This window comes from Myodes glareolus, chromosome 1, assembly GCF_982192425.1.
Source record: "Myodes glareolus chromosome 1, mMyoGla1.1, whole genome shotgun sequence".
Lineage (NCBI taxonomy): Eukaryota > Metazoa > Chordata > Mammalia > Rodentia > Cricetidae > Myodes > Myodes glareolus.
The window spans coordinates 88,948,197-88,961,490 of record NC_142026.1 but is presented as its reverse complement, the minus strand read 5'-3'; the positions used below and the strand labels follow the sequence as shown (position 1 = coordinate 88,961,490).

General features: G+C 40.4%; 1 protein-coding gene across 2 annotated transcripts in view; it reads left to right on the top strand.

Moving 5' to 3' along the window:
* The window catches only part of Ak9 (adenylate kinase 9), a 144,134-nt gene that overhangs the window by 104,343 nt on the left and 26,497 nt on the right, over window positions 1–13,294 (top strand). For both annotated transcript variants that reach the window (XM_048424988.3, XM_048424987.3), the window contains exon 30: window positions 12,722–12,928. In XM_048424988.3, coding sequence (XP_048280945.3) covers window positions 12,722–12,928 — 207 coding nt within the window. The remainder of the gene's footprint in view (window positions 1–12,721; window positions 12,929–13,294) is intronic.

The following is a 13,294-nucleotide window of genomic DNA, read 5'->3' as shown; positions in this document are numbered from 1 at the left end:
AGGCCTTGAGTCTAGAGTCCACCCTCACTTCTTGTCTACTCTTCCTGTTCCACCTAGAAGTGAGGGAAGTCAGGAGCCCCGGCTGCACACTTCTGTCACCATAACATCCCCTCCATAATGGATGATCCTCTCAAAGAGAACAAGAAGCCTCCTCTTCATGATTTGCCTTGACCAGTTGGCCTGCCTTCCTTCCTTCTTGCCTCTTTTGCTCCCTCCTTCTCTCCCTTCCTCTCTCCTTCCCTTCTTCCCTCCCTCCCCTCACTTCTTCCCTATGCCTTCTTTTTACCCACTGTAGTCAGAGACTGCTCACTCATTTCCCAGTCACCGAGACCCGAATAATAACACAAAAACTATATTAATACAGTACTGTTTGGCCAATAGCTTAGGCATATTTCTAGCTAACTCTTACATCTTACATTAACCCATTTCTAATAATCTGTGAATCACCACAAGGCTGTGACCTACCAGTAAGATTCTGGCTGGCAACTGATGACTTTCTTCATCAGATGGTGGCTGGCATCTGTCTTTCTCCTTCGGCAGCTACGTGACATCTCTCTGACTCTGCCTACTTTGTATCTCTGTTCAAATTTCCCACCTGGCTTTTACTCTACTAAGCCATTGGCTGAAATAGCTTCTTTAATAATCAGTGGTAATAAAACATATTCATCGCATACAGAGGGGAATCCCACATCAATCCACTAGCATTCATTTCCCTCCGTGCAGTAAGCAGGCATTGACTGACTTCTGTGCCTGATCTCAGTTCAAGAATTTCCAGGAGCCCTTCTTTTAAACTTCAGAATTCAATCTGCTTGGTGTGTTTCGAAAGATACAACACCTGATTGTTTGTTTTTTATTTTACCAATGATAGAAGCTAGAAATTATACCTGCCCCTAAATCAGCAAATGACAAATGCCCTTTAAAGTCATTATCACATATAGAGAGCACCTTAGGAAGGAGGGGCTGGACAGCTTCTTCCCCCGCCCTCACCCACCCTCATGAGCTTCATCAATGACTGCATTCACTTGAAGGTGGGGAGAAAAGGCACTTGTGTTCAAACACATGAACTATGGGGACATTTTCCTTTCAAATCACTACAGCCTTCTCAGTTAGATTGCTTACTAGGTATTTGCTGTTTTGAAACGGTTGAGAATGAGACTTTTTTCTGATTTTCTTCTCAGAAAGTTCATTATTCTCTCTCTCTCTCTCTCTCTCTCTCTCTCTCTCTCTGTCTCTTTCACTCTCTCTCTCTCACACACACACATACATGTTCACATACATGTGCACAGATCTTCACCTTTTAAAGTAAAGTTAATCTTGCACCACAGTTACTTGCCAAATTCATGTGCAATGAACTACCACTTAGACTGGGGGTGTGGATTAGTGGCAGCCTCATTGAGTGGGGCTGGATTCTATAGTCAAATTTTTCTTTTGGCCACCAGCTCACAAATCACAGCGTGGAGACTTATCATTACTTATGAAAGCTCTACCTTTACTTATACTTGCCCCACTAGCTCTTATAACTTTAATTAATCTGCTTTTATTAATCTACATTTTACCATGTGACTTTTTGCCTCTCTTTCATTCTATATGTCCGATTCCCTCCATGTCTCATCGGTGTCTCCTCTGTGCCTCAATTATCTCCTGCTACTTTCTTTCTCTGCCCAGAAGTCCTGCCTATACCTTCTCCTGCCTATACCTTCTCCTGCCTATTGGCTATTCAGCTTTTTAAAACAATCACAGCAATGGATATTCACACAGTACAAAAATACCTCACAACATTTTCCCTTGTCTAAATAAGAAGGAAAGGTTTTATCTCTGACAGAGTAAAGCCATGTACAATAAGAACAATTATCAGGTAAGAATTATATTCACAATGTTTAGTTCATATATATTTGGCAAATTTGGAGAAAGTACTGTATTATCTATCTTATCTTAGTGAATCCAAATTGTATTACCACTTAAAAATATCTTTTTAGATATTTTTAAACATCTTCTTAAACATCATCTTAAAAACATCTTCTTAGATAAACAACTTAAGCTTTTATGTTTCTCAACCTTATAAACTTTATATGTCTTATGTAAGTTTTTTTCTGAATTTGGTAACAAGAAAAACTGTATAAAATCTAGTCTTCAATTCCTATCAGAGATCCAAGAAGGAAATAATACTACCTGAGTAAACAGGAAGTGCAGAGAAAGCAACTTCCAAAACTATAGAAACGACAGAAACAGTTGGCTGACTGGACAGTTACCCAAGATTCCTCTATAACATTGGGGCATCCATCTTCAGCCTACAGGCCTAGAATATCTGACAGACTTTTCTGTAAAGCTAGAATTTTGAAGACTATCCTATCTTGTCTTGGCAAGGTTCAGGAGTCACTTTCTTTTGTGTCCTGATTGTCCAGTTTGGACAGCACACTGTCAGCAGTCAAAGCAAGGGCAGTTTCTTGTCTGGTGATTAACTTTGCCACAATAATGGCAAACTCCATATGGAAATTCTTTGATGTCCACCATCCTTTTTTGATTTGTACTGCCAGGAGCAAACACATGCCACTTTCATGCAAATCTTGTTATTAAAACATCATAAATGCTATATTCTGTAGGTCTCTGAAGTATTTGAAGATCATCTATTTATATAACGTTTATCTCTTTATGGCCTTGAAAACATACCAAATATGATGACAAGTATATTGTTATAGATGATTAACTACTTACCTTCATTTCTTAATTGTCCTAAATGGTTTATAATAATAGCTTTCAAGCTCTAGAATTTGCATTATATTTTTAAGTGAGTTCCATGGGTATAATACCTTAAATAAGGACAGAAACATATATACAGTATAACAAAAATAACCTTAAATTTATATCAGTATGCAAAAATATCTTAAATAAGAGTAGAAACATATGTAGAGTATGTTCTAACAAAATAACTTAAAATTCATGTCACTATACAAAAATCCATACCAATATTTGAGATTAATAGTTGCTTTCTAGTTAAAAGTAGATTCAATAATCTACCCTTTTAGCCTAATATTCCTATATACCACCCCCTTTCTTCCAGAAATGAATCCTTAAATCTTACCTCCCTTGCTAACTAACCCCCCCAACAATGACAAACATTCATAACCCACTGAAAGAACAAAACCCAGCTACCCCACCTCTTGGGAATGTGGGAATCATGTTCTCTAGGCTGCTTCCTGTTGTCTTGAGCAACGGCATATTTAGAGGGTCCTGAAAAAAATAGAATACTAGTCAAGTTCTGGGAGAGCTAGCTGTATTAGTTTTTGTTTAGTTTCTGTGTGGTGGAAAAGTGTGGAACTTATCTAAAGTCTGACTGGAGTAGTCTGTGAGGCTGGACCATCTCAGCTAGCAGCTTTAAAGTTGTTCTGGATGCAGAATTTTGAGGAAATTCTAACAGAAGCATTTTGAGAGGCTGGATCATCTGGGCTATGTCTTCATTGGTGTCTGGTCCTTTTTTTCTAAAAGCAAACTTGTAAAGGTAACATATATATGTACACTAACATAAGTATGGAATATGTGGTGTGTACAAGTCAGCTAAAGATGATTTCTTTTGTTTTGTGTTTGAGCAGGTAAAAAGGCATCTGTTGACTTTATAAGTCCATTACACTATACCAAGCTGTAATATAAATTTCCATCCATTCTTTAATATGGCATGCAATAAGTCATGAAGACTCTGAAGCCAGTAAGATTTATCTTGTTACATCTAGTCTCAGAGCTGTTCCCAAAGAAGAGGGAGCAGCACACATGTAGTCTTTTTTGATTTCTGTTTTCATTTCTATAGCCAAAATTTTTAGGAGGTACCCCCAAGTCAAATCTGATCTTTGGAAACAAAGACACAAGTTCTCCCACAGTGCAACATATTTTCTGATGTTCATTTTGAAGTTAAGACATACCTAAAATATGTAAGTTGGTTTAATTTAGAAATTTCCATAATCCAATATCTCTTGGCAACTTTTGGTTTTTGTACGCTAGCATCTAAAAAAAAATTCAAAGTCAATGAAACACCATACAGGCTCCAGATGCCCTGTATAGTTCCCATCTTTACATGGCTTGTTTTTTTATATTACTTTACTCTCTCTTTAAAAACTTCATTATTTTTTATGACAAAAATACCCATTTTCTTTCGTCAGCATCTAAGTACATTTTGTGTCTGGACCTGGCTTTACTAGCAGGTAAATACTGCTTACACCTGCAGTATTCTCTGACCGTGTGAAACAAATTTTAAGCTGCCACATCAGCCACCATACGACTTAGCTTAGCACATGACAGTGACTCATGGCACTGGAGGCTGGCTCCAGCCCACAGAAAGTGGCTGGTAGAAACACCAACCCACCTGAGAGACTGCAGGTCTAGAAAGCCATATCTGGCTCCTTGTCCAGAACTTTTCTTAATTTTCTCAGACCCTGTATTTGGGTATTTGAGCCTCCACATTGGATGCCATATGTAACAGTATTTTTCTTTGGGCTTTCAGCTCACAAATAATGACATGGAGGCTAATTTTTAATTATGAAAGCTTGACCATAGCTTAAGCTTGTCCCAGTAGCTCTTATATATAGTGATATTTTGTTTATGATCTAACAAATAAAGCTTGCTTGAAGATCAGAGTGAAAAGTTAGTCACACTACTCAGCCATATAATCCAGGCACTGGTCACAGACACCTTTAATCCCAGCAGCCACACTATTTACTCATATAACCCAGACAGTGGTGGCCACACCTTTAATCCCAGCAGCCACACTAGTTAGTCATATAATCCAGACAGTGGTAGCCACACCTTTAATCCCAGCAGCCACACTGGTTAGTCATATAATCCAGACAGTGGTGGCCACACCTTTAATCCCAGCAGCCACACTGGTTAGTCATATAATCCAGACAGTGGTGGCCACACCTTTAATCCCAGCAGTCACACTGGTTAGCTACAGGAGCCAGGCGGTGGTGTTGTAAAACTTTAATAACAGCACTAGAGAGGAATAGAAACCAGAATGAGACAGGAGCTCACTCTCTTTTCAGTCTGAAGATTTCATAGAGGTAAGAGCTCTCTAGTGGTGGGTTGCTTTGCTTTTCTAATCTTCAGGTTGAACCTGGTATCTGTCTCTGGATTTTTATTATTTGTGCTACACTTATAATTTAAATTAACCTGCTTTTATTAATCTATGTTTTACCATGTGGCTTTTTACCTTTTTCCATTCTGTATGTCTGTCTCCCTCCATGTCTCATTGGCTTCTCCTCTGGACCTAGATTATTTCCTTCTCCTCTGCCCGAGAGTCCCACCTATACCTCCTCCTGCCTAGCTATTGGCAATTCAGCTCTTTATTAAACCACTCATAACAAACTACAACAGGCTTCAATTCCCGACATCATAAAAAAGCATATATAATTAAAAGTAGGGCACAGTTCCTTACTTGCATATAATTTGTCTAGAAGGTGTATTAGTGACTTTTCTGTTTCTGATAACACCGAGACCAAGGCAACTCACAAAGGAAAGCATTTAATTGGGCTCATTGTTTCAGTAGAATCCATGGTGGGAGAATGGAGGCATAGAGGCAAGAATAGCTCAGCCGAGAATGCACCTCTCTAAACTAAAAAGAAAGACACAGGGAGCGCACTAGGAATGGCATGAATCTTTTAAAACCTCTAAGCCCACCCCCAGTGGCACACCCCCTCCCACAAGGCCACACCTCCTAATCCTTCCCAAACAGTTCCACCAACTGGGGACCAGAATTCAAACATAGAAGCCTATGTGGGGATCATTTTCATTCAAACCACCATAGAACATCTAAGACCGTTGGTTGCAATAAAATTGGTTAGTGTTAGTTCTGCCAGCGTCTCATGTACCCATTGCATTTGTTTGCCCTGTAAGGAAAGAACATAGATAATTCCTAAAGAAATTAAACAAGCTGACTAGAGATGCTAGTGCCCCAGAGTGCTGACAGGCACCTTCCATCACTGGGCAAGGCTCAGACTTCCTGCTTCTTCTCATCTTCCCTTCTTAAATCCAAATATGATACATTACTTACATCCACAGAGCCATAGTTCTCTGAAATCATCTATCTAGACTTTTGTTTATTAAAAATACACTGCAAAATAAGATTATCATATTCTTGAGAAAAGTGATGAGCAAAAAAGAAAATGCTGTGAATGAGCAGAATAGTTGGTCAGAAACTTAAGCTGCAGTCCAGAGAATGTCACTAAATATTAAAAAGCTTCTAATTGTCCTCAGGAATTTTCACAAAGAAACTTGTGCCATACAATAAACTCTAGGGCTGGTGAGATGGCTTAGTGGGTAAAGACGCCTGTCACCAAGTCTGCCAGCCCGAGTTCAATCCCAGCACCCACATGGTGGAAGGAGAAGACAGGTTCCTGTAAGTTGTTCTCTTACCTCCACACATGTGCCCCCAACACAGACACAAAACCAATCAATTAAATGTAATTTTAAAAAAAAACAGGATGCAAAATCAGAGCAAGAAAAATGGTCATTGTATCTAAAATTATTTAAAATAAAGGTAAATATAAGAGTAAAAAGAAATCAAACTTCCCAAACAAAAAACAAAAATGCAAGAAATAGGAAACAATTAGATATCTATGGGTCAGGCTAGGGTGTCTCACCCAAGCTAGTGTCTAGAATTGTGGGGGAGATAATCCAAGAAATACCAGAAGGAAATGTCCCACTGTCAGGGACAACTGTGTGCTCTAAAAGAACAGAATATATGAAATACATGCATTAGACAAATCTGCATGAAATGTGAGAATGGCAAGAATAAAGATAAGACCACAGCTATTTCTAAAGTTTTTGTTTGTTTTTGAAAGTGGTGCCACATGTCTTTAATCCTTTAAGAGTCCAAGTAAATGTTGAAAGAAGACTACAGACCCAAAAATATGTAAGAGCAAAGAGCATCTATTATGCCAGCATATGCAGGATCATTCACCTATACAAAATGGCAATGACCCCAAGAGGAGAATGCAGGCTCCTTTTAAACACAGCTAAGGTGAGTTTTAGGGACCATTAGGACATCTCAAATATGATTGGTTAAGCAGGCTATAGCTACATTTTTAAAATAGATTTTAGTGAGCTCTACATCTTTCTCTGCTCCCCTCCCTGCCTCTCCCTTCCCCTCTTCAGCCCTCCCCCAAGGTCCCCATGCTCCCAATTTACTCAGGAGATCTTGTCTTTTTCTACTTCCCATGTTGATTAGATCTATGTAAATCTCTCTTAGTGTCCTCATTGTTGTCTTAGTTCTCTGGGATTGTGGTTTGTAGTCTGGCTTTCTTTGCTTTATGTTTAAAAACCACCTAAGAGTGAATACATGTGATAATTGTCTTTCTGGGTCTGGGTTACCTCAATCAAAATGATATTTTCTAGCCCTATCCATTTGCCTGCAAAATTCAAGATGTCGTTATTTTTTTCTGCTGTGTAGTACTCCATTGTGTAAATGTACATTTTCCTTATCCATTCTTTGGTCAAGGGACATTTAGGTTGTTTCCAGGTTCTGACTATGACAAACAATACTGCTATGAACATAGTTGAGCACATGTCCTTGTGGCACGATTGAGCATCCTTTGGCTATAAACCCAAAAGTGGTATTATTGGCCTTGAGATAGGTTGTTTCCTAATTTTCTGAGAAATTGCCACACTGACATCCAAAAGGGCTATACCAGCTTTCATTCCCATCAGCAATGCAGAAGTGTTCCCTTTTCCCCACAACCTCTTCAGCATAAGTTGTCATCAGTGTTTTTGATCTTGGCCATTCTTACAGATGTAAGATGAAATCTCAGAGTTGTTTTTATTTTCATTTCTCTGATGGCTAAGGATGTTGAGATTTTCCTTAAGTGTCTTTCAGCCATTTTAGATTCCTCTGTTGAAAGTTCTCTGTTTAGGTCTGTACTCCATTTTTTATTATTGGATTATGTCATCTTTTGGTGTCCAATTTCTTGAGTTCTTTGTATATTTTGGAGATCAGACCTCTGTCTGATGTGGGGTTAATGAAGATCTTTTCCCATTCTGTAGGCTGCCGTCTTGTCTTGTTGACTGTGTCCTTTGCTTTACAGAAGCTTTTCAGTTTCAGGAGGTTCCATTTATTAATTTTTTCTCTCAGTGTCTGTACTGCTGGGGTTATATTTAGGAAGTGGTCTCCTGTGCCAATGCATTCAAGTGTACTTCCCACTTTCTCCTTTATAAGGTTCAGTGTGATTGGCTTTATGTTGAGGTTTTTGATCCATTGGACTTGATTTCTGTGCAGTGTGATAGATATGGGTCTATTTTCATTCTTCTACATGCTTATATCCAGTTATGTCAGCACCATTTGTTAAATTTGCTTTATTTTTTCATTTGATATTTTTTGCTTCTTTGTCAAAAATCAGATGTTCAAAGGAGGGTGAATTAATGCCCGGGTCGTCTATTCAGTTCCATTGGTCCTACTGTCTGTTCTTTTGACAATACCAGGCTGTTTTCAGTACTGTAGCTCTGTAGTAGAGTTTGAAGTTAGGGATTGTGATGCCTCCAGAAGTTCTTTTATTGCACTGGATTGTTTTGGATATCCTGGGTTTTTTGCTTTTCCATGTGAAGTTGAATACTGTTCTTTCGAGGTCTGTGAAGAATTTTGCTGGGATTTTGATGGGCATTGCGTTGAATCTGTAGATTGCTTTTGGTAAGATTGCCATTTTTACTATGTTAATTCTGCCTACCCAAGAGCATGGAAGATCTTTCTACTTTCTGGTATCTTTTTCAATTTCTTTCTTTAAAGATTTAATGTTCTTGTTATACAAGTCTTCCACCTGTTTGGTTAGAGTTACTCTGAGATATTTTATGTTATTTGTGGCTATTGTGAAAGGTGTTGTTTCTCTGATTACTTTTATCATCTGTGTACAGGAGGGCTACTGATTTTTTTGAGTTAATCTTGTATCCTGCTACATTACTGAAAGTGTTTATGAGTTGTAGAAGTTCCTTGGTAGACTTTTTGGGATCGCTTATGTAAACTATCATATCATCAGCAAACAGTGAGAGTTTGACTTCTTCTTTTCTGATTTGTATCCCCTTGATTTCCTTTTGGTGTCTTATTGGTCTAGCTAGGACCTCAAAAACTATATTGAATAAATATAGAGAGAGTGGACAACCTTGTCTTGTTCCTGATTTCAGTAGAATCGCTGGATTCTCTCTATTTAGTTTGATGTTGGCTATTAGCTTGCCGTATATTGCCTTTATTATGTTTAGGTATGTTCCTTGTATCCCTGCTCTCTCTAAAACCTTTATCATGAAGAGATGTTGTATTTTGTCAAAAGCTTTTTCACCATCTAATGAGATGATCATGTGGTTTTTGTTTTTCAGTTTGTTCATATTGTGGGTTATGTTGACCATTTTTTGTATGTTGAACCATTCCTGCATCTCTGGGATGATGCCAACTTGATCATGGTGGATGATGGTTCTGATGTGTTCTTGGATTCTATTTGCCAGTATTTTATTTAATATTTTTGCATCAATGTTCATTAGTGAGATTGGTCTGTAATTCTCTTTCTTAGTAATGTCTATCTGTGGTTTGGGTATCAGGGTAATCGTAGCCTCATAAAAATGTTCCTTCTGTTTCTATTGTGTAGAATAATTTGAGGAGTATTGGTATTAGTTCTTCTTTGAAAATCTCGTAGAATTCTGAGCTGAAACCATCTGGCCCTGGGCTTTTTTTTTGGTTGGGAGACTTTTGATGACTGTTTCTATTTCTTCAGCTGTTATAGATCTGTTCAGTTTGCTTATCTGGTCTTGATTTAATTTTGGTAAGTGATATTTATCCAGAAAGTTGTCCATTTATTTAAGGAAATTTCTCATTTCCTCTTTAAGCGTTTCAGACATTCTCTTGAAGTTATTTTTTAAGTCATTTTCTTCTCTTTCAACTGTATTTGGTTGTTCAGGTCTTGCTGTTGTAGGGTCTTTAGGTTTTACTGGTATTGTGCTGCTCTTTGTGGTGTTGCATGTGTTCTTACCTTTTCTCTAATAGGTATGGTTGGGGCTGTCTGAGATTCTGTTGAATAGTCTCCTAGGTGCCAGTGAATCCAAAGCTCAGATGGTTGTTCCTCGTGGTACAGTCAGTGTCGCAGTTCTAGTTATCCCATTGGTTATTCCTGGTCCTGGAGACGGCTCAGAGCTCCTGTGCTTTGCGCTGCTCCCTCCGAGTTTGCTGTCTCAGGCCTTTTTTGACCTAGGCTACCGGCTTTGACCTGTTTCTGTAAATCTTGGTCTGGATCCCCTCCTGCAGATGTCCCTGGCTTGGAGATGGTCCTTCAGACGTTTCTGGCTCTGGTCTACTGCCATGGAGTTCCCAGGTTCGGGTGCACCCAGAACAACAGAGGACCTGGCTCAGGCTTACTCCCTCAGAAGTTCCAGACTCATGCTCAAACTCACAGAGGTTCCAGGTTCCTGCCTATTCCCTTTGATGTCCCAGACCAATGCCCAGACCCACAGAGGTCCTGGCTCAGGCCTACTCCCTCTGAGGTCCCAGACTCATGTCTGGCCCTGCAGAGATCTCTGGTTCCTGCCTACTCCCTTGGAGGTCCCAGATTCACGCCCAAACTGGTAGAGGTCCTGGCTCAAGCCTAGTTCCTGTAAGGTCCTCGACTTACACTCAGACCCCCAGGGGTCCTGGCTTTGGTCTACTCCCTTGAAGATCCCAGATTCAGATCCGGACCCTCAGCGGTCTCTGGCTCTGGCTCACTCGCTCAGCAGTTACTCCCCTGTGGCTATTCCTGTGGAGTCCACTGTCTCCGGACCAGGTCTCTGGCTCAGTCCAGAGACCAGTGTCCTGCCAGTGTCCTGGGACTGAGATGGCTCCCAGGACTGGATTGGCTCCTGGCTTCTGGAGCCCATGGAGCTTGCTTCCTCAGGCCCACTCTATCCTAGGTAGCTGGTTCAGTCCCATTCCTGATATGGGAAGAATTTTAAAGACGTTTACAACTTTCAGGGCAATTCTATAGAAAAACATATACCACTGATGTTTAAAATAAAATACAGCTATGACTGAGGAATAACGACAGGTAGCAGCCTCAGTTCAATTCCAAGAACAACAAAAGAACTTGCTTAGCAAACATCAGGCCATAAGGTTACTCACTAATACCACAGGGAGAGATCTCTCTCTCTCTCTCACACACACACACACACACACACACATGCATACACACACACATGCACACACACACACACACACACACACACACAAAACTGTAACAAGCCACTCAATTGGTTTTTTATTTTAATTTGTGTTGTTGCCATAAAACACCATGACCAAAAGCACTCTGGGGAGAAAAGGGAGGATTTTATCTTAGAGCTTGTAGTTCATCATTCAGAGAAGACAGAGCAGGAACTCAAGATAGGAACCTGGAGGCAGTAATTGATGCAGAAGCCATGGAGGAGTACTGCTTACTGGCTTGCTCCTCGTGCATTGCTGCATTGCTTGGTTTGTTTTCTTTTTCTCTCCCCCCCACCCACTTTTTTGTTGTTGTTGGTTTATTTGAGACAGGGTTTCAATGTAGCTATCTAGCCTGTCCTGGAACTAGCTCCTACTGCTGCCTCACAAGTGCTGGGATTAAAGTCATGGGCCACCACAGCCTGGCTCTTGGTTTGTTTTCTTAGACACTTGGGACCACCCACAGTGGGTTGGGCCCTCCACACCTGTCAAGATTACACCCCTAAGGCTTGCTTACAGTGGGACCTTACAGAGGCTTTGTCACCATTCAGGATCCCATTTATCAGATGACTCTGGATGGACACGAATCTAATTAGTACAGTGTGTGTGTGTGTATATATACAGGCATGTTCATGTGGGAGTTGAAAGCAACAGTATTCAGCATGAAATACTCCAAGACCAAGTTCTCAGCACATTGGAGATTTATTTTCCCCAGAAGGACAAAGGACAGGAAATCATAGAGAAAGACAGGAGATAGAGGATGAGGGAGAAGGGGACGGGAACAAGGGAACAAGGAGAAAGGGTATTTGTCCAGAAGGGACAAAGGACTGCCTCCGGATAGAGAAGACAGATGTGGCCCACAGGCTCATGGCAGTTTATAAAGGAAACCCTTTGTTAGGATGAGGTGTTTAATTTTGATTAGAGATGTTAATTCAGGCACCAGAAGGGGACTTTTGGTTGCTGGCCTTCAATACTTTGATAGCTGGACCTTATTGGCCAGCCTCAGGAATGAGTCTAGAATAAGAAAGTGTCCAAATAAAGGAATAGACCTGGGTGACTAGCTTTAGGGATGCAATCTATAGCTTACAAGGAAGAGGAGAAGGGGAAGAGCAAGGCCTGCCAGAGTCACATTTGCCATGCTCAAGTCAGCCAGGGTCCCTTCAGGAGTCAGTTCTTGTTCCTCTATGTGGGTCGATGACTTTCCATGTATTAACTCAACCAATCCTCCCCCAAATCCTGTGACCTATGTTGTTCCCATTTTATAGATAAGGAAACTGATCTTCTTCAAGTTGGCAATGCAGCTGATATAGTTTATCATCTGTGAGCTGCATTAAATATTATTTCTAAAAACTACAAAGCGAAGCATACTAGTATCTTGTCTGTTTGCGTGTGGGACCCTCACAGTGTCAGAATCTTAATGGCATTAAGTTTCTGAGTGCCCGTCATTCCATTCTTACTGTCTCACCAACCAATATCGAGTTACTACAACATCCTCCCAGTTGTTGGTCAGCAGTGTCCCCTGACACCATCTCTCCCTAGAGCGCGTTCCGAGACGACGACGAGTTCAGTGATGACGAGCCTGATGAAGAGGAGGATATTGAAAACATCCTGGAAGAAGAGTTCCCAAAAGACGAGGAGGAGATGAGTGAGGAGGATGAGGAGCAGGAAGGAGAAGCCACTGAGCGCCTGCGAAGCGAGATGGGAGAAAAGTTTGAAACCGAAATGAACAATCTGCAAATTATACAGGTTATGACTGTCCCTTTGCCACCACAACAATACAGGTTAGGCCATCCCTTTGCCACCACAAATAATGCAGGTTATGGCCGTCCCTTCGGCATCATTTAACAAGTGACAGTTTGAGAATGTGAAGAGGGTCGTTAGGCTCAGTGTCTTGTTGTCAGGGTTTCTGTCCTGCCCAATTCCCACAATTGTTAAGTCCCAAAGAAATCACACAGAGGTCTACAATAGTTATAAACTGATTGTCCCATTAGCTCAGCTTCTTATTAACTCTTATAACTTACATAGCCTATTATTAGCCCATTTTTCTTATCTATGTTAGCCACGTGGCTCAGTACCTTATTCAGCAGGCAGTCACATCTTACTTCTTCTGTG